The sequence below is a fragment of the Asparagus officinalis genome, chromosome 4 (assembly GCF_001876935.1).
Source record: "Asparagus officinalis chromosome 4, Aspof.V1, whole genome shotgun sequence".
In the NCBI taxonomy this organism is placed as follows: Eukaryota; Viridiplantae; Streptophyta; class Magnoliopsida; order Asparagales; family Asparagaceae; genus Asparagus; species Asparagus officinalis.
Genome location: NC_033797.1, coordinates 22,735,021 through 22,761,594, shown reverse-complemented (window position 1 = coordinate 22,761,594; position 26,574 = coordinate 22,735,021). Strand labels below are relative to the sequence as shown.

General features: G+C 36.9%; 2 protein-coding genes and 1 long non-coding RNA gene across 5 annotated transcripts; 2 read left to right on the top strand and 1 right to left on the bottom strand.

Moving 5' to 3' along the window:
- On the top strand, nucleotides 6,110–16,160 carry LOC109836929 (DNA (cytosine-5)-methyltransferase DRM2-like). Of its 2 annotated transcripts, none has more exons than XM_020404975.1 (10): nucleotides 6,110–6,346; nucleotides 6,443–6,488; nucleotides 7,040–7,135; nucleotides 7,682–7,789; nucleotides 9,475–9,571; nucleotides 9,645–9,691; nucleotides 10,685–10,795; nucleotides 11,585–11,684; nucleotides 12,433–12,539; nucleotides 14,764–16,160. In XM_020404975.1, exons 2-10 carry the CDS (start codon nucleotides 6,486–6,488, stop codon nucleotides 15,934–15,936), a joined length of 1,842 nt encoding a protein of 613 aa, XP_020260564.1. In that variant the 5' UTR covers nucleotides 6,110–6,346; nucleotides 6,443–6,485; the 3' UTR covers nucleotides 15,937–16,160. The 2 variants fall into 2 exon arrangements, with proteins under 2 accessions (XP_020260564.1, XP_020260565.1); XM_020404976.1 differs by having other exon boundaries at nucleotides 6,110–6,356.
- On the top strand, nucleotides 19,075–19,905 carry LOC109839790. The gene is made up of 3 exons (XR_002246748.1): nucleotides 19,075–19,316; nucleotides 19,409–19,456; nucleotides 19,581–19,905. It is a non-coding gene; the product is annotated as an uncharacterized LOC109839790 (long non-coding RNA).
- LOC109836928 lies at nucleotides 21,704–24,273 on the bottom strand. Of its 2 annotated transcripts, XM_020404973.1 has the most exons (5): nucleotides 24,033–24,273; nucleotides 23,501–23,930; nucleotides 23,337–23,414; nucleotides 22,111–23,258; nucleotides 21,704–22,010 (listed from the first exon to the last, which is right to left on the bottom strand). In XM_020404973.1, the coding sequence occupies exons 1-5, from the start codon at nucleotides 24,144–24,146 to the stop codon at nucleotides 21,960–21,962; spliced, it is 1,821 nt and encodes a 606-aa protein (XP_020260562.1). In that variant the 5' UTR covers nucleotides 24,147–24,273; the 3' UTR covers nucleotides 21,704–21,959. The 2 variants fall into 2 exon arrangements, with proteins under 2 accessions (XP_020260562.1, XP_020260563.1); XM_020404974.1 differs by lacking the exon at nucleotides 23,337–23,414.

Genomic DNA, 26,574 nt, shown 5'->3' with positions numbered 1-26,574 from the left:
GAGATGAAATACTATTTTTCATAAGATTCAAATCTTCATTTTTAGGCTGGATGATGATAATGAGCTAAAGACAATGGCGATATAAGATATGAACATAAATATGAATGAACGCCAAAGCACACTCAAACAAGCAATATGATCACGGAGTTCGGACCTTCCGTCCTACGTCTCCGCTCCCCACTCCCGGGGAGAAATCCACTAACACAATCCGGTTTGGAAGCCGGAACTTCTTCTACACACTCGGTTTTCTAGCTAACCGAAAACTCTACAACTCACACTCTTGCAATCACACTCTACACCCACTAAGTGTTGGACCTAGCCGTGTCTCCCTCAAGTGCTCGGTTACAACCTCTCCCTAGGCACGTCAACCGACGCCACTCCTCTTGGGACGATCCCCGACTCTCACCACACACTCCTCACTCGGTGTACAAGTGTATTACAAAGTGATTCTCACAATAAGCACAAATATGACAAATGATTGTTCTCAAAACAAGGTGAGAACTCAATTAAGCACAACTCTTAGTCACAAACCCACAACCCCAAATTATACTATGAATGTAAATACAATAAGCTCAAAAGGTTGTGTGTGAACAAAGAGATATAAATCAAAACTAAACTCAATGTAGTTCTAGCTTAATAACAATGATAATCAAATATATAAAAAAGCTAGAAATAGAGTTTAGAAAACTTCTCAATATATCAAGAGTGGAGGGAGAAGAGTTGGATGCCCAAACACCAATAGATGATCTCCTCAAGCTCTTGTAGAATTGAATCACAAAAACAAACTCTCAATTTGCTTAAAAGCTTTTTAAACACACTTAAACCAAACTAAAACCCTTGTTAAAAACTTTATTAAACTTGATTAAAAAACTCTCTTAACTACTTTGAAAAGACATCAGCAATGGGGTATATATACCCACTCAAAGCTCAGCCAAAAACACCCAAAACAAAAGACCAAAAGACCCAGCCAACGGTACAAAAACTAGCCGTTGGAAACAGTAAAAGCCATCGTCGGTCGACCGGAAATTCTGTCGGTCGACCGATTTGAGCTCTCGGTCGACCGGACCGGTCGACCGACGATTCTCTGGAAAAATACTGACGAATGGTCAATTGACCGGTCGACCGTACCGGTCGACCGAAAACTGACATCCCAGAAAAACAAAGCTGATTTTAAAACACTGTTTAAAAATATCAAATAAATTCCAAAAAATGTAAAACTTTGGGGAATGATTGTAGACATGATAATAAACATGCTACAATGACTGGTTATCAAAAAGGACTTCCCAAATGAAAAATATCATCATTTTACAAACTAGTCCAAAACATGAAAATATGAGATACTTGAATTTTGATGTTTTGACATAAACCAACTTTTGAAACTTTGTGAAATGTTTTTGTAGACTTAGTAAAACATGTATAAACTGATATTGAAGTCTATAAACTAAGAATACAATATTTTCACAAAATTGCATATTCTATGCAATGTTTTCAAAAACATAATAGAAAATATGAAATATAGAATTTCATATATATAACCATAAAAACTCAAAACATATGTATGTATATATATAACTATATATATGCATAGAAATATATATATATATATATATATATGACTATATATATATATACGAAGAAACCAATAAATGTGTGTGTATAGATAATTTGAGCTTAGAGTATATAACACACATAATATAAATCCTAAACTAAATTACCCAAGCTAGATCTTGATCTTCAATAAGCTCTTCTAGGTAATCTCGCGGATGAAGCTTTAACTTGGATCTTGAACATTGAATAGCAAGGCTTCACCGACATTCCGCCAACCTCCTTTGGATATGATCGTTGAAGCTCGATTCCATCCATCCTCCAACATATTGTTTGCCTAGAATAAATATAAAACACAAACACTAGACAAACAATATTAGATGTAAATTGTTTGTAAATCATCATCAAAACAAGAAGGCCAACACTTAGTAGTTATAGGCCCAAATTACCCAAGGCTCATAACTGATACATATTTCTTAAGTGGGCTTCTCCCTTTAAGAAGAAATAATTTCATTTCTTCTCAACTGCATCTGAAACCCATTTTGCCTGTAGCTTTCTTTTACCCAACGAAAGTTCAAGCTCGCCCAAAATCAAAGCTCAGCCGAAGCCCTCACCTGAATCGAGGGTTGAGCTCGCCTTCAAAATCAAGACACAACCTCGAAGCTCGCCTGAGAACGAGCACGAGGCTCGTCCGAACTTCCTAAATGAGCTGACGAAGTTCAAGCTCGCCTGAGATCCGAATGTCGAGCTCGCATGTAACGAGCGTCGACTATGTCTGAGTCGAGCTGAAGCTCGTTTGAGTCGAACCCGAGGTTCGCCTGATTCCAAGCATAATGTTCGACTGAAATTCGAACCGAAGTTCAACTAAAGCTTTGAACACGAGGTTCGACTAAAGTTTCGAACACGATGTTCGACTAAAGTTTCGAACACGAGGTTCGACTTAAGTTTCAAACACGAGGTTCGACTGAAGTTCGAATACGAGGTTCGTCAGAAGCAAACCGAAGTTCTCCAAAAGCTTTCAACAGAGCTGAATCGAACACGAGGTTCGTTAGAAGCAAACTGAAGTTCGTTGAATCGAACCGAAGTTCGCCTGAAGTTCTCAACAGAGTTGAATCGAACATGATGTTCATCAGAAGCAAACCGAAGTTCGCTGAAGCGAACCGAAGTTCGCTGAAGCGAACCGAAGTTCGCCTGAAGTTCGAACTTCGTTCAAACCCGAAGTTCGCCTGAGGTCAGGTAAGTCCTCAAGCCCTAATTTCTTTCACCCATTAGGATTTGTTCTTGAACCGCTACCGCCGCTGCTTGTGCTCCTGTACCTAGGGTTTCAAAAATCCTAGGATTCCTGATTACCGCCGCCACTGTCATCATTTGATAGGAGGCCCGCTAGCGAACATCGCCGACAAAGAGTTTTGGAGAACGACGACAAACCAAAAAGCCATTTTTTGTCGATTTTTTGAACTCAATCCAGATCCGAAACTTGATATGCTGTACACTTTTGATCTGAATCTGAATCCATTTCAGATCCAAACATCCGAAAAAGGAATCAAACCAAAAAAAAATGAACTTTACAGTTCATGAGAGCAACAAATCCAAAAAGCGAAAGAAAAACCAAACAAAAAATGAACTTTTACTGTTCATCCGTGATCAGTTCTGAAAAATCCACAGATTAAGATCAAAAAATCCAATTTTAAATCTTAAACCCCTAAGAAATAATCACGGTAACTTTGATACCACTTGTTGGAGTTAATCGTGATTAAATCATAGAGATTAAAACAAAAGAGCGGAAACTATACCTAAATCCATTGCACAAATCTGAAATTTGGGTTTTGGATCTTCTAATCTTGAGGGTTCTCTCTTGAGATTTATCTTTAGACGGGGATAAAAGAATGAGAACTCAACGCTAAGATTAGGGACCATAACCACTTTATATAGACTTGTAGTTTTCTAATTTAGCCCCTCATTAAATTAGAATTACAATCTGGTATCTGCACAATTAGCCCATGACATATATAAATATCAATTGACCCAATTACATGATTGATCACTTTATGTGGATCAACTGTAAAGATAGCAACACACACTGACATAACATATGTGCACGCAAATAGATTTAATTAGATTTAAATCCAACACCTGACACATGGCAATCCTATCTCAATCATTTAATATATTGTGTACATTTAAAAAAAACCCATATGCATAAAACTGCTCTTAGCATACAAACAAACACCAAAAGAAACTCTTCTTTTTTGGTTGAGGTGGAGACTACGACTATATATCTTTATCCTAAAATTTTTTGCATCTTCCTCTTCCACCCGCTAAAAAAATGTACTAAATAGAAGCTGAAGAGAAAAACTATTCCCCTTTCTTCATCTCCCCTTCAACAAAAGAAACACACAACACATCATAAACTAAAACATCAACAAACGATAATCTCCATACATCATACTTATCCCATATTAGGCATTAATATTACCAAACAAAAGTGAGCATCAAGATCCATTCGCTCCCACTTCGTCGAAGGGGATCCCCTTGCAAAGTGCTCCGCTTGTCCACAATTGTAGCACCAAAACAACTGCCGCCGCCTCCTCCGTCGTGATCGCAGACCCTCGCCATGTGCCCATCATTGCAAGCAGTAGCGGGAGAGAGTTCGTCGACGTTTGAACCACAGAAGCCGCGAGGCAGAGACTGATGACGACGAAGCGGCCTTAGAACCAAATGCCGGTTGGTTGATCAGGTTCTGACGATGCTGATATTCGCCATGGCCGAAGTCGCTGAGGGCGGTGCCGGAGTTTCTGAACGACGTCATTGTGTATGATGAGTGGGCAGCGGCGAAGGCATTGCGGGCGTCGATCTCATCTCTCATGAGCTATTTTCCGCTCTTTGGGGATCTGTTTGTATGTTATATGTACAAGAGGATATTTGTAAAACCAACACAAGATGTCAAGATATTGAATAATTGAGATAGATAGTGTCACATGTCAGATTGTTATTGAGGTGTTTTCATCATCTTTAATATTCATTGAAATGCCTTTTTGGACCTGAAAATTATTTTTTAAAATTTGAAACTTTATTCCATGCGCAAAATTTTAAATTGAACAATATAAGATTTGCTAATTTTATCTTTAATAAACTTATGATGCACATTAAATTTGCACTAAATATCAAACTAGTAGTATGGATACACGTAGCATATTGTAGGTATATTACTTAGCTAATTAATAGACCTATTTTAGTAGACTTATTTTAATATCATCTGCCTATTGTAATTTATATTTGTATTGATGGTATTTTGCAATGAGATTCATTTGACTATTTTGTATCTTTCTTGCATACGGAAAGACAATGGTAAATCTATCTGTCTACCTACAAACGTATACTAAAACAGATGCCACTAGTTGTAGGTTTGACTTGTGATTATAAATCTAATTAAAACATGTTAATTGCATATTGATTGTCATTTCACCTTCTCTTTATTATTTTTGCAAAACCTGCCATCTCTCGCTCAATTGTTCTTAAAATCATTAATAAACCAATCAGCTTCTCGGCTTTTTGTGCAACATACATAGAACAAATTGGAATTATTGTGCAATGTACATAACTTGTGACTGCAATTTAGGAAAAAAACTACATCTTTATATTATACAATGTAGGGCTAGTTTGCTGAATTAGAAAAATATATGCATGAAAGAGTTAAGAAGGAGCGAAAAAGAGAGATGGAAAGGAAAGTGACAATGCCAATGAGACATTTGTTGATTTTTTTTAATAGAATTGATATGGAGAGATAATTTTTTTTGATAATAGAGAGATAATAAATCATAGACATAGAAAAACTAAGAGTAAAATATAATAATATGAAAGATGTATTATTATCGGAAAAAAATTAAAGATTAAATAAATATCAATAGTTACATTCTTACGACCAAAACGGCAGAATGTTTTATGAATATAATAGTAAATTGACATTATTTTAAATGGTGAGGGATTAAAAAAAATATATTTGGGTGAACTTGGTTCATCGCATTACTGACATCTTATAAAGATAATAACCATTAAATCAGTGGAAATTGTCTAAATATGTTAGTGATCTTGATTCATTGCATTAGTGACATCTTATAAAGATAATAACCATTGGATCGGTGCAAAATGTCTAAATATGCTAGAGAACTTGATTCATTGCATTAGCGACATCCTATAAAGATAATAACTATTGAACCAGTACAAGATATACGCTAATGAAACATATAATATTCATTAATAAATTGGATCAGATCCACCGGATACTTTCAAAGCTCACATGTGACTCTGGGCCATGTGACAGAGTCATTTGATTCCAGCTGTACCTCCAGCTGCAAGCAAGCTCTATGGACCATGCAGAACACGCTACAAATATTATTGAGTCTAGTCATGGTGACAAATCCTTCTTCTTACTTCCTTTTATAAAAGGAGTGCAAAACCTGGTGCCCTTGGCAACCACCCGTTAACTATGCACCGTGTTTCATGTTCACCCTGGTCCACAAGATCCGAGCCCAATTTCCCGTAGAAAGAATCCCTCCTCTTCTGAGAGCGAAAAAAGAGCAAACAAAAAAAAAAAAACAGTCCACCTTCTTCTTCCCATAATTCTCTCTCTCAAAACCCTCAAAATTTTAATCAGAGGGGAGAGAGACGAATATGGGAAATTAATCTCGACCGTCATTAGAGAATCAAAAGAATTCGTGATGTCCATCGAAGGGAGAGAGGCGACAGAGAGGAGAAAGTGCCCTAGAGTTTGAAGAAAAGAGGGAAATTTAAGAAATTTTAGGTTAGAAAAGGTCTCATCTTTGGTTCCCCCATTTTATTTCATTTACACGCTCGTATAATTTTAGGGTACTTATTCTTTTTATCTCAATGCTTGCAGTTTTAAGGCTCTCTTGAACCGGCGAGATTCTGTGCAGAAAATCATGGCGAGTTTGTTTTCGTTATTTTCTTGTTTTATGTTTTTCGTGAGGAAAATGGGGCCTCAAAGATGAAATCACGAACACAATCAAAGTTTTTTTTAATTAGAATTTTACATTTTAGCATAAACCGCACACCCCAAAAAAGACAAGATGAATCCAAAATAATAGATTCTCACATGAGCAAAGTCATGGGATTAGGTAACTTTATCAATCGGCAAAATAAATTCTCTCATTTTCTCCAGCTCAACCCACCTTAGGTATTTCAGGGACACTGCAGCAAAAGCAATCTCATTGTATCAGGATGAGTCAAGCTCTGTTTGCACAAAATTGTAGATTACATATCCAATGAGAAGCAAAATAATCAATTTTAAGCCATACCTCAACAGCATGTTTTAACTTTACCCAGTTAACATTTTCGTGAATACATCCCCGGGTAAAACAAACAATAAAGGTGATAAAGGATCACCTTATCCATTTCCCTTGCTTACACTATCAAGTTCCTCATAAAGAAAAAGTTTCTAAATTTTATTTTATTAATTATTGTTAAATTTATGTAGGACTGGGTTAGTGACAGCGACGATGATTACAATTGGGATACTCATGAGGCAGATCTAGTTCCGGCTTCCAACAGGAGTGCTGGCCCATCAAATAAAGTAATATATTCTCTCTCTCGACTAAGGAACGAAAACCTTTTCTTGAACATAAATTTGTCTTTAATAAGATTGTAATATTGGTCTTTATTCGACATCTTTTTTTTCATGTTAAAGTCAGAATTAGCTTTTATATTCTTTTAATGTTACTTTGAATAAGTTTTATAGTGTGTCATGTGATATAAAATGCAGTAGTCGTCTACTGAATATCTCATTATAGTTCATTATTAATTTTGTTATTCTTCACTTTAAGTTTAAAGAAAGGCAATGTGCTTCTGTTGTAATTCAAAATATGTGGTGCATCAGCATGTTGGTGAATGTTGAAAGAAGGTGGTGTGTATTTGTACTGTTTGGTTATTTGTGATAAATGACAATAACGAAAAAGAGCCTCTATTCTAGAATATTTGGGTAATGCCCATGTAATCTTTCTTCCTTTATTCACTATGGTCACTCCTTTTCTAAGTGTGCAAGCATTGAGCTTCTCTTTTTTCTTCCTAAATCTGTGTTTGATAAGGAAGACATCTTTTCTTTTCCTTTTTGTTTGTTTAGGCCAGTACCAGCAATAGTGAGGAAAAGCATGACTCTGGTGATAAGAATTGGGATAGTGATGAAGGAGAAGTTCCTGCTCATGATGTGCTTTCCGGTCCACCAAAGGAGGTAATTGATCATTTTTCTTGTATTAGGGGCTGTTTGGGTCATTTCTAAAAAAATATAGGAAATGGAATCCCCATCTAGAAATCAATTCCATTGTTTTTTATTGGTATCTTGGAATTGCTAAGTTTTTGTTTGATTCAACATGATAATAAGAAAGCAAATCTTAGAATTTGTAATCTCTTTGGTTCAAATCCCAAAAAATAGGAAATCAAATCTAGAAAAAGAGAGAGAGAAAGAGAGAGAGAAAGAGAGAGAAGGGAATGTTGAAGTGACATTAATGTGTAAGCTTTCCACGCAAATCCTCTCCAAAAGTTGGGATTTAGCAAATCCTAAAAATTGGTTGTTTTTTGCATTTTGAAGAAACCTTTTCTTGAAACTTTTCTTGAAACAAACAAAGTGTGTGGAATCCTCTTATGCCAAAAGTACCTCTTTTTGTTCCTAGAATTGCTTTTCCATCCCAAATCCTAGAATTTTTAGTGAACTAAACAGGGCCTTAATGACTTTGAAATTTTTGACCAGTCAACTTCTGAATCAAATAATGGTATGAATATTTGATGGATTTAGTATACTTTAAAGATCGGTTATCTTAGACATAATATACTTTAAAGTTTGGAGACATAATATCCAAACTGTTAAAGTGAATGTAAGCTATTTCTGTTAGATACATGCATATCCTTTTTTTAATAGTTCGGAACATATGATGCATCTTTTGTTGGTACTTTAAGAAGGTGGTGATCATTTTTAAAGTTCTCAGTAAAATGAGACATTTCTCTATTTGTGCTATTTTCTACGTGATTCGCTTTTCTGCTTTCTACTCTATCAAGGGCCACCTCCTTAAGTTGATACATTAAACCTTACTTTTTGGAGAACTTCCTCAATCCAAGATCATCTAGTCCACCCTTCTCGTGGTCGTTCCTTTTATCACTCATAACTTCCAATGCACGTTCAAGCATGCTAAGTGATCTTCATCATGTTCTTTCTATTATTAATTTATTTCCAAGGCCTTGTAGGCGCATTGTGTCTTGTCATTACACAAACATCAAAAAAAAGCTGGCTAGATACTGACCATAAACAGGAAAATATTCCTATTATGTATAGATGTTTCATGAAGCCATTAAGTTCACAAAGGCTACCCAATCTTGAACCAAGGACTTGCCATAACCAAACTTAGTTTTGCGGTTGAGAGAAACTAAGAAAGTTTGGTTTTATTTGCTTAAAGAGAACAAATAAACTTATAGTATTAGCAAATCCAAAATAATCCCATAAAAGCAACTTTCAGCTTCTTATAAGTGCTCTTTCTTATCCTATCTGTTGTTGCATTACCTGTCTCCATCCCAAAATTCTCATTTTTGATAGGTTTTTGGGTGCCTTACACTATCTGCATTTGTTTTGCTGTACTTATATTCTTGTTTCCACTTTCCATTTTATGGACTTTTTGCTTCTTATTGATCAGTATTCAGATTCATGAAGCATGGGCAGTCATATAGCTGCCTGGGATTAACTGGGAATGCTAGTTATTTTGTTGACATAGTCTTCATTTTCATATTCACTTCTTTTGGGGGAGAAAAAAGAGGAAGAAAGAAAATGCTGTGGATTTCATTCTAATTTTTTATTGATTGTTTTGGTTCTTATGCAATGTGAGTTTCTTTATGATCTTTTTTAATTGATTGCCTTTGGGTTTTCTCAAGGCTTCTGAGGCAGGTCCATCTGGTAATAATTGGGTAGCTCACTTCGTAGCAATGGGGTTTCCTGAGGAGTTGGTGGTGAAAGCAATCAAGCAAAATAGTTAGTGCTATTTTCTCTGTGGTAAAAGACACACTTATATGTGGGCTAACTAAAATTGTTTTGTGGATTGCAGGAGAAGGAGATACAGATGGCGTACTCGAGACATTACTTACGTATGGTGTAAGTGGCCTTTATTGTTGCATATCTAGGAGGTTTCTTTCATATAGATTGCTAGCCTCTAGATTTATCACAATGTCTTTTGCGTAAAAGCCTGGAAAAATATTTATTTTGTAACAATATTGTCTGCTTCATTTAGTCAATGCATATCTTGATGGAGTTTGGGGGTGGCCCAGTGCACAAGGCTTCCACCATTGTGGGCTCTAGGGAGATTTCTAGGAGATTTCTTTCATATAGATTGCTAGCCTCTAGATTTATCACAATGTCTTTTGCGTAAAAGCCTGGAAAAATATTTATTTTGTAACAATATTGTCTGCTTCATTTAGACAATGAATATCTTGGTGGAGTTTGGGGGTAGCCTTACCCCCTCTTTGCGGAGAGGCTGTTTCCGAGATTCGTACCCATGACCTCTAGGTCACAATGCAGCAATCTTACCGTTGTGCCAATCCTCGCCCGCTATATCTGGGTTAACTTTGATTAGATTATATCAATAGCAAAAAAAAGTTCATTTACACCAAAACTTTTGGTGTTCACTACATAAATCCCAAATTGCAAACACATAAACTTATTTGCTTGAGATGACTAATGCATGTTTACTATAGTTTTCTAATTGTATCTTAGAGCTAGACAGCTATTGATGTCTGTCCTATATGGGACTTCTGATTGTACTGTTTTATGCTCTTATACACAAGATGTGTAATTGTGTCTTAGTCACTAGTGAATGATCGAGCAATGTTGAAATATATTTATCCTTCTTTTTCTAATATCCTTGTTTCTTTGACCAATCAGTCTTGACTCTCATAGGTCTGTCTTTTAGCTTGCAACTAGCGGTCAATTTTCACAAAATAGATATACATGAAAGCGTCATATTATCATGTCATTTTATGCTTATAGCACTTCCATTGCAGTATTTTTTTTCAGCACCTGAAATGCAGTCTTTTCTTACATCTGGTTTGTGAGACTTGAGTTGGTACTTATTTTAGTTGTTCTTTGCAGGCTATTGAGAAATCTCCTAAAAGAGAAGAATCCCCAGAACACTGTTCTTCGGCAAGTGATGAAGGCATTTTGGAGGATGAATTCTCTGATATGGAAGACTTCGAATTTGAGGTAGTTCATAAAGCTGGCCTCTCCTATAAAGCTTATATTTGTTGTAAGAAGTGCTGACAGACTGTTATCTCTATAAAGTAAACACTGCTGTATTTGATGAAAATCATATCTCATAACTAGTTATTTATACATTGAACAGTTTCAGCATTTTATATATACTCAAAACAATTACAATGACATATTAAGTTACACTTTGATGTTTCCCATACTTCTTTCTTTTTGAATGTATTAGATTCCCCTTTATAGAGAAGTCATATTGCATTATGACAGATATAATGGTGACTTCTTGTTGGTCTTTATAGTGTTTGGTAGTCTAGAACAAATTGTAATAACTGGGTTGCAGTCTTATGCATTCCTTTTAATTTAGTGTTCTCTGTTGCTCAAGCAGTTGCAGAGTCATGAATGGAGTATGCTAATGGATCCCCATTTAGTTGAGTAGGTGGCAACTGTCTCACTTTGACGTGTTTAAATCTAATTATATGTGTGTTTGCAAATATTCCATATTCGGTCTTTTCTCACAATTATGTTTTGTTAAAGCCGGTGTTTCTTTTACATTAGTACATGACTTGTACTGGAGGTGGACACCCATCTTTCTAGTCTCTAGTAAGGAGACTGGCTGGTACAAAATTCACCTTAACCGGGCATGGAGGTCCCATGGCTCCTTCTCGTACGGACTTAATATTTTTGAGTTCCATTATACTTATTGGGTGCACCATAGCATCAGAGGTCTAATGGAACTTTAACGTAAGTGGAGCATAACTGTGTAATTTTTCTAAAATTTCTCTACAGGATCTCACTGATGATATATCTGAAAAGGACAAAGTAGTATCGACTTTGGTGGATATGGGCTTCCTTGCGGAGCAGGCATCTGCAGCCATTGATAGATGTGGTATGTTAGCAAGGCTGCAACAGTTATTAACTTTGAGTAAAACAAGCTTTGAGAAAATTTTATCAAACTTCTATCTGAGGCAAACTTTTAATTGATCTATCCATTTTGGTATATCTCACACATTTTAGGTTCAACTTTGTCGTATCCAACCGATTCACGTTATTGTTAATGTGTCATCTGATCTTTGTTTGGAAAATGATTAAATAGATCTTGAGATGTGACCATCTGCATATATGAATCGTGATAGTGATGCAACAACTTGGTTCATGCTAAATTGCTAATAGGTTTAGAAACTAGATCAAGCATGTGAAACTGGGTCAAATGGGCTTTCATCCTTGACGATTCTTGGTGTGTGTTAAATCTTGAAGCAGTGCTATCAAATTGGTGTAAATATGATATTAGGGGTTTGCTTTTATCTCTGAGCCATGAGATTAGCCAAAGAGCCTCATGAAACATATTCCCATATTAATATGACTTCTGTATGGAGTCTATGAATGCATACCGTAGTGTTCATTCAGCTTTCCTTCTGTACTTTCCTTCCTTTCAGATATGAAACTGTATTATATAGTCTGGGTTCATTGGATGAGATAATAACCTGAAGCAGACCCAGGGAGTGTAAATTTAGGAACAAAGTTATTTTCTGTAAATTCCCTTAAATTTGTCTTACACTTCTATTTCAGTATTTACATTTTGATTTTTATCCTTCTGTTTCTGTAAATTTATTTTTTTAAAATATAATTACATACAGGCCCAAATGCTTCCATTTTAGAGCTTGCGGACTCCATTCATGCTGCACAGATGCAAGAAGGGCCTGGTGACGGTTGGGATTGTCCTGCATTTAGTTCTGATGATGAGGTAAAGCTTAATATCTTTGGGTCTTGTTGGCTTAGTGTTATGCAAACTTTTCCTTTGTATCCTTGTTGAAAGAACATGAAAACCAAAAGTTCCAAAAGAAAAGTTTGGTTGAATATTTTTATCAGACAGCTCAGATTTTTTCCCCATGCCATGCTGTTTAAGAATGAGAGGAAAAAGTACATGTTTTTTTTCTCTGTGACTGCCTATAGTTGACGATAAAGTAGATCTTAGGAAAGAGATAAACGAAGAACTATGGTTCATTTGTGTCGTTTCGACTAGCTTATTGTAAGTTTTTTCTGGTAAGAAGATAAGTATGTTACTATGTTTCATTACCAAAAAATTCCTGAATGTACAGACTCATCATCAAAAACTCATCAACCTCAGCCCTTCTGATTCTCTCTAAACAGGAAGAGAAAAAACAAAAACACTCCCTATACATCCAAAAAAAAAGAAAAAAAAGAAAAAAAAAACTCAGTACCAATACCACCCAACTCTAAATACTCTTAAAAACTGAAAATAAACAAACTGTTACCTCCTAAGCACTCGAAACAAATTCTGGGTAAATCTTCATAGCCTTACACCATTTTATGTTACTTTGAGTATTAGTCATTTTAGTGATTCCCCCCATCTGAAGCTTCAAGAATTGAATTATTTGGTGAATCAGTACCTCCTTTAGCTCTTTCTTCCTAAAAGTCAGCTCATTCCTTGCCTGCCAGATAAAGTACACACATGATGCCAAAGCCTCTCTCTTAATGCTAGCCATACACCCTTCATCTCCCCATCTTTTCAAGCGCCAACGAATTAATTCATTCCATCTCCAAGGAGAATTTGATTCTTGAACAAAAACTAGTGTAGAACTCCAGATACTCTTATTACATTGAACAAATTCGAAAAAACAAATGTTCAATACTCTCATCACAACGCGCACACAAAGCACACTGAGGATCAACTCTAAACCCTCTTCTAACAACTCGTGAGAAGTTTCTCATGCATAATTAACCCTAGTATAAAATAAATTTACTCCACACTAGCTTCCTCCATGGGACTTTAGGGGATTCTGGGACAAGAACATCATAAACATAGGATGAACTTAAAGGAGGGGACTTACCAATCCACCTGACATCACCAGCTTCCATATTCACGATTTGAGTTGCTACTTCTCTTAATTTCAAAATTTTCCTCAATCCCCAAGATTGAGTGATTTTAATAGGCGTATTCCACAAATTGTCATCTTTTATGTACACTCCATGAATCCACCTTACCCACAAGCTATCAGTTTTTAAGGCAAGGGCCAAAAGATGGTTTGAGCATAAGAGCAGTATTACTATGCATTACATGATGAACTCCCAAGTCCTCCTTGAGTATAATGTTTACAAACAGAGCTCCAGGACAGAAGAGGCACTTTCTTCGCATTTTCTTCACCACCTCACAGAAAATTCCTTCACATACTCTCAACTTCTTTTATAACCTTTTTAGGAAGCACAAAAACTAGCCCCCAGAAAGTGTGCATGCTTGCCAAAACTGATTTAATAAGTACATTCCTGCCAGCATAATATAAAAACTTGTTACTCCAGCTTTTGGTCCTATTTGTGATCATCTCCCATAACGGTAAACAATGAGCATAAGAGGGTGACTTGGAAGTTAATGGCACACCAAGTATCTAATAGGAAGCTCTCCTTCAGAAAAGTGAAGATACTCCAAAATATCCCGTCTTATTACATAAAAAACCACTAAACAAAATACCTGGCATCTTATTTAAATGACCGAAAAATGAACCCTGACTGCCTTGTCTGCATGTCTTCTTAAATAGACCTACCTTTTCCAACCTCTTTTTTTTTGGTGTATAGAGAAAGGTTTCAAACCTCAGGTTGTACTGCTACATATGGAGATTCCATCAGACCGTTGCACATGGTTTCCTAGAGGCCTGAATAATAGCAAACTGATGAAACAGCAACCAAATTCTATATCTTTTAGTTTGTAAAATCAAGATCTTCTGTAGATTACTATGTAAGGAACCTTATATAAATGCGTGCCGTTCTTGAACTCACTTGTTGTTCATTCATAAAGCTGACAGTTAAGTAGTTGTTCTGTATTATCTTTTAGTTTGTACCCTTACAAGTTTGAACTGATATTTTCTTTTCGTTCAGCATGGACCAGGGCATCAGCTTTTGCAATTTTTAAATCTTATTTAAAAGTTTCTAATCTGTATTTTCACCCCTTGCAGAATTGCACATATAAAGGAAAGAAGAGAAGTTTCCAATTAGAGAAAAAGAAGAAGAGATCCCTTATGTATGAACGTAAAAGGGTATCCATGAAAAGGGTGAGGCCGAACTTTGACGATGATGGAACTTCTCTAATCATACCAAATCCGATGATCGGGTTCAGCCTTCCTTTTAAACCCCCACGCATCACTCACCGGAATCTTCCAGAGGCGGCCATCGGTCCACCATTTTTCTACTACGAAAACGTTGCTTTGGCTCCAAAGGGAGTTTGGGAGACTATTTCCCGATTCCTTTATGACATCGAGCCAGAGTTTGTGGATTCCAAGTTCTTTTGCGCTGCTGCGAGGAAAAGAGGATACATCCACAATCTTCCGATAAAAAACCGATTCCCTCTCCTACCGATCCCTCCAAAGACTATCCACGAAGTCTTTCCTACAACCAAGAAGTGGTGGCCATCTTGGGACCCTAGGACTCATCTTAACTGCCTCCAAACCTGCATAGCTAGTGCAAAGCTCACTGAGAGAATCCGCTCCGCTTTAACTGAATCTGACGGGGGCCCATCAGAGAGAATAAAAAAATGGATTCTTTACGAATGCCGCAAATGGAATTTGCTGTGGATTGGGCTCAATAAGGTCGCTCCACTAGAACCTGACGAGGTCGAGATGCTGTTAGGGTTTCCACGGAATCACACGAGAGGCATTTCTAGAACTGAGAGATATAAGTCTTTAGGGAACTCGTTCCAGATTGACACCGTAGCTTACCACCTTTCGGTGTTGAAAGACATGTTTCCTAATGGAATTACGGTTTTATCCTTGTTCTCAGGGATTGGGGGAGGTGAGGTGGCTCTTCATCGTCTAGGCATTCGTATAAAGGCTCTGGTTTCAGTTGAGTTGTCTGATAGCAGCAAAAATGTTGTGAAGAGCTGGTGGGAGCAAACTAATCAGATGGGCACTTTGATCCATATCTCTGACGTCCAAAAGCTTGATGGCAATCGACTGGAGCAGTTTATCAGAACTTATGGCGGGTTTGATTTGGTGATTGGAGGCAGCCCCTGCAATAACTTAGCGGGCAGCAATCGGCATCACCGAGATGGGCTGGAGGGAGAACACTCAGCCCTGTTTTATGATTATTTTAGAATTTTAGACCATGTGAAGTGTTTAATGGGGAAGAATTAGGAAAGGAAGAAGATCTAATTATAGTGTTTCGAACTGACTCAGGTTTTTTTCTGGCAAAATTGTTTAAAATTTTGTTTTCCCCCTTTCTTTTTTCTTTTTTTGGGGGGGGGAGGAAGATTTGCCGGGGTGGAAAAAGAAAGCATATTGTATCTAAGACCTTCTAACTTGGGTACCATATGATCTTACTTGAGCTAATTGCACCTATCCTTGTTTAGCTGCTGTTTCTTCCACTGCTATGAGTTCATTGAGTTGTTTCTGCTGTATTTCAAGTTATGACGACTGTATGACTCCTGGCAATTTACATCGATTCTTGCAAGTGATGAACAGCTTATGTGTACCTTATGTCAGAACTGCTGCTGTTACGAGTAGCTTTTGTTTGTTTGAAGAAGTTTCTTGTTGCAGTAAGCATAAACTGCAGTTGAACAGGTTTCTAATTATATAGCTTTTTCGATTCATAAATTAGAGTTGGAATTTAAGAGTTGATATACTTAATGAGCGGTACAATATACTTTTACAGTCTTGGACTGCCGTGTATCATCTTATTCATTTTGCGTCGAAATAACTAATCTGATGGGATTTATTTTCTTGACAAGGTGCAATTCAGGCTTTTGATTAGTTGAGAATGTATGTTTCGCTAATGAATTTGTATGGTGAGTATGAAGCTGCAGTGGACGGGGATGTTGCTTGCAAGCAGGTCGCAGTGCTCTTTTAATTCGTGAGGTGCACATTTTAGCATGTTGATTAGCTGAGAATTGTTTGTTTATTTTGCTGGTGAATTTGTATGATAAGTGTGGAAATTTCAGTGGTGAGGAATATTTCTTGCAAGCGGAGTGGATTGATCTTTTTCTTGACAATGTGCATTTCGGCCTGTAGATTAATTGATAATGTTTGTATAATTTACTAAGGGATTGATATGGGAAGTATGAAGCCTCAGTGGGGAGGGATGTTTCTTGCATGCAGTGCGAAGTGCTATTGTGCTCCCAGGAAGTATATAGGAAACTTTGAAGTTAGCATGCTCGCATACAGATCCAAATATGATTCTGGTCTTTGGATACGTTAATCCTAAAGACTGGGGACATGAGTATGTTTTGAATATATGTTAACAATAAATCTTAATTTGGGAGTTCACGGTCTCTAGCATAAAGTTATGACGAGGAAATGATTATAGAACGCAATATCTTGGGAAGTATGAATTTGATAATAGAGTTGACGTTATTCTTGGAGAAAATATCTAGTGGAACTGATTCATTGTACCAATGAAATATGGGAAAAATGAGAACCAATAGATCAAAGCACTTATCCATAAAATTTTTACTAATCCAGTATTTAGTATATTTTGATGCACTATTTGAATATTGAATTAGAACTACTGAATACTTTCTCGAATTTCTCACATGTAATCTTGATCCATGTCACAATTTGTCCATTGACCACCAGCTTTAAGCAAATTCTATGGACCATGCATAACACATATACAAAAATTATGGATTCATATTCGAAGATTTTACACGAATACAAATACGAACACCTCATTATTCACTTCATTTCCAGCCTTACTTGGCACCATTTGTGCGCTTGGTGAGGGTATAAATTAGGGGTTAATAAAAATCCATATCTGTGGAGAAATTCATACAAGTTAGGCTATGAAAATGGTCACTAAATTTCATATATGATAGGATATAGTTACAGATATAGATATGTTGTGAAATATCCGGACCCGTAACTACAATATCCGAATATATGTGGATCATACAGTTGCTATCGTGTTTATCCTTAAATTAATAAATTTGAGGTTAATTTTGATGATTAGGTCTACATATTAATGGTTTCTCTTGAATTATACGAACTGTTATTTTTCCTAGTATCATAAGTTTTTCTTCTATGCAATTTGTATTGCCATGTGTATCTGCATTTATATCTATATTTGTATCCGATTTTAGCAAATATTGTGTGTTTTCATTCCCGAGGCATATCCATGTTCGTACCCGTATCTGCGATTGGCAAGCAGATATGGATATCATAAGTATCATATCCTAGTCACATCTGAACCGTTTGCACCTGTAGCAGTAATATGCAATTTGTTTTCATCCTTTCATAACATATATAGTGGGTCACTTATGTATTTTGATGATATGTAGTCTTAATTTAAATTTTAAAAAATACTATTTTTTTTTTTTTTTGGTGAAGAAAAAATACTATTTTTTTTAATTAGTGATAATTCGTGATATTTTAAATTATGCTAATCTTACAAAATAGTAACCAGTCAGACTATAACAAGATTGTTAATAATTGTGTATTATTACAATAACCAATGATGTCTGTTAAGTCTCTAGATTATATGGTCTATATTCCGGAACAATATTTTTTCTGTCAGCAAAGAAACTCGAGTTTTTTATAGGAAAAACTGGAGTATTTTTAAAAAAAAGGAATTCTCTGATATCTCTAGACTATAATTTTTGAATGATCAAACAAGTTAGAGAAAGTCAGCAATCTAACTTCCGATTAGCATGCACAGATGATAAACTAGAATACCTTTGAATTTTGACTTATCAAATAACTTTTGCAACATTTTTTTTGGAGTTGGTAATTTCCCCATATTTTTCCTATTTTCTGCGCGGGACCCTTCTTTTTACACGCAACCTCATCCATCAAACCCCATGCACCCGATGTCCCCTCAGCTACCCCAGAAAACATCTTGGGGGCGTGGGTGGAGTGTTCATAATATTAAGGGTGTGTTTGGATTTCAACGGGTTAAGAGAAGTTAAGGGAAACTAGGTGAGAGAAGAGAATGAAAGAGAAGGGAAGGGAGTTCCCTTCCCCTTGGTTACACTCCAAGTTGAGGGGTAACAAATTTTATACTATTAGGAGGTGAACTAAGGGGAACTAAGATGAATAACTTCACCTTCTAAATATTCTTAAACGAAGGTGAATGATTCCCCTAACTTCTCTTGTCCCTTGTTCCCCTCAATCCAAACAAGCCCTAAATGATACACGAATCCTGTGAAATCTAATGATATAAAGTTAATATTTATTTAATGCACAACTAATGCCATGAATCCTGATGCACTTGAGCCACAGGCTGATGCACTTGAACCACCCCTGTGGCTTCCTGTTCCGTGTTCCAACTGAATCCGATCCCAATATCCCGCCTTTCCAAAGAAAAAATAAATTGAAAAAACAAAAAGCAGTGCACCTTCTAAATTTACAATCAGAGGGGAGAGAGGAAATTAGAAAATTAAGACGAGTAGAAAATCCATCTCGTCCGCCATTAGAGAATCAACAGAACTCGTGATCTACATCGACGAGAGGAGCGACGGAGAGTAGAAAGTGCCCTAGAATTCGAAGAAACGAGGAAAAAGAGAATTCTTTTTAGGTTAAAGGTCTCATCTTCGGTTTCCCCCGATTTTTTCTTTTTCATTTTTACCCTCGTAAAATTTTCAGCTACACTTGCTCCGTGTTCAAAATTTTGCAGGCCTGAAGCATTTTCTTGAGCTGGCGAGATTCTCATACGAAGAATATGGTGATTTTTCTTTTCTTTTCTTTTTCTTTCTAATTTTTGCATTTTCATCGCTTACTTATATTCTTGTGTTAATGATAAAAAAAAATCTTAATTTTAATATTTATCAATTATTATTTTTCTGTAGGACTGGATTAGCGACAGTGATGGTAACGATGATTATGACTGGGGTACCCATGAGGCAGATCTAGTACCGGCTTCCGACGGGAGTGCTGGTCCATCGAAAAAAGTAATGTATTATTCCTCTTGATTGAGGAGCAAAAAATTTCAACTTATTGACACGTCTTAGACAAAATTGTAATATTGGTCTTAAATCATGATTAGCCATGAGCACCTTTTCTTGTTAAAGTCAGAATTAACTTGTATATTCTTCTAAATGCTAGTTAGAATAAGCTTTCCAGTGTGATATAAGACGCAGTATTCTGAAGCTGGATATCTCATATTCTAATTCATCCTTAGTTTTGTTTTTCTTCAATATAAATATAAGTTTACTGTTGAGAGAGTGGATAGCTTTCTCATCGAAGAGTCAGCAGTGTTCACCTATCTCATACTACAGTGTTCACCTACCCTAAATAGTGTTCACCTACCCCATGAGAAAACTTATAAATACCCTCCTGAGTTTGATTTGTAAGGCATTTCAATAGCATAGAGAGAAAGAGAAAGATAAAGATACAAGTAGTATCATTGAGAGATCTTGAGAGAGAGTTTGTGAGAACTATGGAGAGTATCTTGATCAAGAGAGGGTGTTCTCTTTTATCTTTTTATTTTGTAACATCGAAAGGAATATAAAGGAATTAGGCGTCGTCGTTGCATCGTGGAGTAGCTCCGTAAGAGTGAATCGTGTTATATCTATGAGTATTGTGATTGAATTCGTGTTTGCTGGTTTTATTCTGTGATTCCAAGATCGTTTGGGTGTGTTTTAAGTCTCCGTTTGAGACGTTCTTGTTGGCGTGTACCCTAACATTTACTATATAAAATTATAACCTCAACCCTCAGCACAACTTTATAGTTTTGGTGTGTGTTGAGAACTTTAAGATGACATAAAAGCAACTTGAGTTCAAATCTAGGCCCTCAATTTAGAGGCCATGTTATTAACTTATTATATAAAATAATAATCTCAACCCTCACCACAACGTCAGAGTTTTGGTGCAGACGTTGCATGTAGGTGAGTGTAGTAAGAAGGTCCTATTTAATAATTTTGGGTTTTCCGTGAATATTTTTTCCTCCATTCGCCGTGGTCACTTCCTTTTCTAAGTTTGGAAGCACTGTAGCTTATTTTTTTCCTCCTTAACAAACCTGTGTTTGATGGAGGAAAAACGTCTTTGCTTTCCCCTTTTTTTTTTGTTAGGCGAAGCCTAGTGGTGGTGAAGAGAACCACGACTCTGGCGATGATTCTGGTTGGGATACTGATGAAGGAGCAGTTCGTGCTCACGGTGCGGTTTCTGCTCCATCTCCACTGGAGGAGGTAATTGATTCTATACGAACATAATCCTTTTTCTAACAGTTCATGACTATGGTGCATCTTTTGTAGGAACTATACGAAGGTGGGTCTTGAATTTTAAAATCTGAATAAATGAAGCATCATTTGTCTTGAACTTTAAAATCTTGAATTTTACAAACTTCTACAGGTACCGTAAGAATTTCACAATTTATAGTTCCCATCAAACCCCTTCTAAACCCTCTGTTTTCTCTCTTTTTCTTCCACTGTAAGCACTCATTTACACCAATAGAAAAAAATTTCTAGAGTTCTCAATCCAGAAAACATAAACCCATCCAGGCATCTTTTTGTCAATTTCATAAGAGACGTACGCGTATTGTAGTATATAGTTAATTTTCATGTGTGTATAACAAATCTGAAATTAAAACACAGATTCTTTTCTAAAAAGCCCTCTTTATGCAATTTTCCATTTATATTTTCTTGCAGTGCAACATACACTCCATTGAATTCATCTTCAAGTTCTCAATCCATTGAATTCATCTTCTACTCTTTTCACTTTTCAACAATGCCGCACAACTGATTTCTTCACAAATTAATTCGTTATACTGATGAACAACAAAAATAAAACTTTCGTAAATGTCTGAAACTAAAAATTTCTTCCATATTCGAAATCCCTTGGGTACAATGAATTTCTTCCATAACATTGTGAGAAAATGGCTGAAACTAAATTTTTTTTCCATATAGAAACATTGTGAGAAAATATCAACCCAATATTCCCAAGGAACAATGAATTTCTTCCATATAAAACATTGTGAGAAAATGGCTGAAACTAATAATTTCTTCCATATAGAAACATTGTGAGAAAATATCAACCCAATATTCCAATCCCCTGGGGGACAATGAATTATGGCTGGAGAAACCTAGGTTTCAAACTCAGCACATAACACTCCAAAGTACATTTCAACAGTAAGAAATATGACGCTCAGTAAAAAAAAAAAAGAAATCAAAACTGAAGCAGAAGCAAAAAAAGCTGATTTACTATCATCTTCTCCCAAATATCCCAAAAATTCAGATGCAGTTCTCATCCATAAGACCCAAAGCGGTCCTCTTCTCTTCCCCCTGTGGTAAAAAGTAAAGACAAAATCAGAATAATATTCCCCAGAAAATAGAATATTGACAGTAAATAAAAAATATATATAATATAAAAAAATAACAATACCTTGTTGTTTATGCTGACCAGAGTCTCCTTGTAAGCGGCCTTGAGCTTGCGCAGACTCATGCTTTGATAGCTCTGCTTGCCCCCCTTAACGGGCCCCACCACTAAAACGGTCAAATCTCTGTTCTCTTTGTTGCAATCGTCCTTGTAAATTCCAGCCAGAGGCAGCTCTTTTCCCGCGCTTTTCTCTGCTGCACGATTCAGATCTCCGACGGCTTCCACTGAGATATCGCCTGTGAAATTGCCGGATCCGTCGATCTCCACTGGGATCTCGACGGTGAGATCAGCGATTTCAGCCGTGGTCTCGATGGTTAGACCGTCGTCTGAGATTTCGGCGTTGAGATCCGATTTCGCGAGATCTTGGGTTCCGTCGGAGTTCAGTAGGATCTCAAAGGTGAGATCATCGGCTTCAGTAGGAACTTTGATGGATTCGATGGTTCCCTCTAAGATTTCTGGTTGGATTCCGTCGGATTTCAGTGGGAACTGAATAGTGAGATCATAGGCTTCAGCACTGGTCTCGGCAGTGAGATCATCGTCTTTGCTGGATTCGATGGCTGCCTCTGAGTTTTCGGCGGCGAGATCGGATTTCGCGATATCTTGGATTCCATCGGAGTTCGCTAGGACCGCTACGGTGAGATCATCGATTTCATCAGCATCACCAGATTCCATAGCTTCGGCCGTGAGATCGCCATCGTCTTTGATGGATCCAATCGAAAGCTTTGCGATTTCGTCGGTGAGATCAGATGCGACGAGATCTTGAGTTTCATCGGGGGAATCTTCAATTGATGCTGGATTCTCGTCGGAGATTGGAAGTTCTTGAAGCTTGAAGTCTTGATCATCGGAAGCTTCTTGGTTCTCCTCTGATGATTTCTCAAGATCTTCGATCACTTCTGTGTTGATCTCAGCAACGGGACTTTGCTGAACAGAAGAATCTTGATCTAAGGATATCAGACCTCTGACTGGCGAGTCATCAAATCCAGGTAAAGCTTCTTCTTGATTATTTTCTTGGTTTTCTTCTTCTTTTGGATTGTTCCCTGAAGCTTCTGGCAGGGATTTAGAGGTTTTTTCTGATTGATCAGCAGAAATTGGTGCTTCTTTAATCACCTCAACCTCCAAATCCTGTTCTCTTTCACAAACTTTGTCATTGGTTTCTGCAAAGATCAATCTTGCCATCATTAGAACTCTGAATAAGGAAGGGAAATTTTAAAAAAAACCTAAAAAGAATTTACCCTTATCATATTTTTGGTTATCCTCTTCGGTACGGAGATCAGTCTTCTGATCAACAGCATCTTCACTTTCTTCCATTACTAAAAATCATTGCAAGATCGAATGGGAACGAGCACATAACAATTAATAACCAAGAAAGGAAAACTAAAGTGAAAAAAGTTCTCACCCTTTTCTTTGTTTTGTTCTTCTTCTACATCCTTAGCCAAAGATGCCATCTTTACGGAATCCCCCTTGCCTCCAACTCTCGTGCTCCGCCTCAATCCTCCACTCATCAAATCATCCACTTCTTTCCTCGAAGACTGCCTCGTCGTTCTCCTCGTCGCCGGAGTTTTTGCGACCACCTTGATCTCTTGTTTCTTGACCGCCCTGCTCCTCGTAGTCGGTGCTTTCGGAGACTCAGCATCCTCGACCATGTCCAAGATTTCGGAAGCTTTAACGGTGACCCTCCGAGACCGAGGCAGAGGGCTCCCTTGCTGCTCTACCTTTCGAGATGCAGTTGTTCTCCGCCCGGTCCTCGGTGGGGCCGGGGACTCGAGGTCTAGTTTCTTGGGGGATTGGAACTGTAGGGATTCTTGAATCTCGGCAACCCCTTCCACCTGATAAAATTAAAATTAAAATTAAAAAAAAATTGAATTTTGATCTAATAAAGAACTATGGATAGAAGAGAGGGGAGCTCGGGGTTTGGGATGATTGATTACGGTTTGGAGAGCTTGGAGAGCGTCAGCCATGGCGACATTGGTCATGTTGGCGGGGATGCGGTTCTTCTTGCAGAGGGACTGGAGATCTCTCCTTGCGAGGGTGTGGAAATCCATGGCGAGTTTCTTCCTTTTGTCTTTGAGAAAAAGACTTGATTTTTTTTTTGCGAGAGCGAGGAGCTGGGAATGGGAAAAAGAGAGAGAGAGAGAGCAGAGAACGGTTATGGGTGAAGGGGACGAGAGATGGATTGTGTATATAAGGGAGAAGAAGGTCGGTTTGAGAATATGACCGTTGGAGCGCTCGTGCTGTGGGGTTTTTGAAAATATGACCGTTGGGTTTAAGGGAGAGGAATTTGATCGGATTTGGGCGGCTAGGGTTTGAATGGACACTGAGCTGGATTTGTGGCATCAAGTGTTTTAATCGGGACCGTTGGATTATGAGCAAATGCATGCATCAATATCTCTTTGCTTTCTCGGAGTCAGACTCGTATATTCAATAGACTGGGGACTGTAATTGGACCTGGTTAGTTTCTTGTAATCAGGCTCCTAATTTCCTATATTTTGGGGGTGAGAACGAGACGGGTCAGGTTGCGGCACATTTAAATGGAGCAGCTTGTATCTATAATTAATCTCCCTGCACTAGGTAGTGAGATTTTTCTGTATTTCATTCTTCTTCTTTTTTGGGTAATTTTTATGAAATCTCTTCAGATTTAAAAATTAATATGAAACACTTTTAACTGTTATTATAGATTACAAAACACACTGCAATTAAAAAACTTGTTATAAAATCTACTTATATTTCAAAACAAACCTCTTCTTCGCGCTTAATATAATTTTCCTTTCATGCAAAGAAGACATGATAATTGAGAAAGCATAACTGTATATTGATCTTAAAATATAATACAAATATATATATAATAAATAGGTCTGAGTGGGCCAATATTGGGCGGTCTGAGTGGGCCAATATTGGGCCTGTATACCCAAACCATAGTGTAGCAACTATAAATCACACCAAACAGAGGCTAAAATCAAAGAGTTGAAGGGATTATATTGATCTTCTATAAATTGTATCTATGTTAATGATCGTGGTTACTTGGGTTTAAGGAGAAGATTGAGGAGATAGATTTTCCAATAGTTTGTGAAAGAAGAGAAGCTTTATTGAGGGGTATTCTGGAGAAAATAGTAGAAATTAAATGGATTTTAATAGTTGTTGTAATAACAGTGGGCAGTGACATAGCCAGGATTTTTTTTGCCCTGGGCGAATAATAAATATGGTCTACGGATATGTCGTGAACCAAACTCCTCTACTGTTTCTTCTGTGTTGAGGCTGAGAGTAATTTCTTTTTCAATGTAAAGTATCATGTTATTAGCAAGCAATTCATCTTCCATCTTGTTGCGCAATGATGTTTTTATGAGTTTCATTGCCAAAAATGCTCTTTCCGCGCTTGCAGTCGAAACAGGAAGAGTCAACACGCCGCCTAATCAAGTTCTTTTATAATGTACAGTGTTGGTTCTGAAATACTAATTAATTTCTTTTCATTTTGCTTAAGCAACTCAGCTCAGTTGCTCATAAGAGGTTAATAACTGTCGTCATAAGTGTTTACCTTTGAATGACCCCTCCATACAAGATGCAATTCTTGCCCTGGGCAACTGCCCAGGGCAAGTCCTTACTAGCTACGCCTCTGACAGTGGGTGTTGTAATGAAAATAATAATAATAATAACATGAAGGGGTTTTATAATAAACTGTCAAACTGAAGGGTTTTAAATAATTACCTTTTTCACATTGGTTAATCAAAGGGGGAGGAGCATCAATGTTTTTGTTACGCAGTATGAAAACGTAACAAACTAAATCCTGTTATGTATGGATATAGTTCGCGTACACTCGAACCATTTTTACAAGTATAATAAGAAGGAAAATAAGAAATCCCTTTGCTTTATAATTATCGAGAATTATCAGTAACTTAAGAGATTGCACTATCACATGGCGACCATACGGCAGGATAGATTTCTTTTTCAATAGTTCCATCGAACTTAAACTGCGAATGTGAGAAAGAAAAAGATTTTTTTTTTCTAATAAACATTTGAATAGAGGAACTTGTGCCTTTTGAAAATAGAAAAAAGTACAAAGGAAAAAAGAAAAACATCAAATGGAAGTGTGATCAGATATAAAGAAAACTGACTTATGAATAGATCATATGCTTGTTGAACGTGATAAACTGTACTATTTTTTTGCAAAATGGTACGCATAAAGATGGTTTGTTGTAAGTTCCTCTAAAAACAATAGAGATAGTTTTTTTTTTAAGTTTTAAACTTTTTGTCTTTTTTGGGGATAAATGAGCGTATTGGTTCTCTTCAATTGAAGTCTAAATATTCCGAAGTACGGCTTTAGCAAACGAGAAAAAGGAAAATAGGGACTTGAAATCATCAGCTTCTATAACATTACCACGGCCTTTCTATAAATGATGATGAAGAGTAGAATCTCTTCTCAAAAATCTTAGAGCGATACTGTTATAGTTATAGGATTTGGATTCTCTCCCACGATCA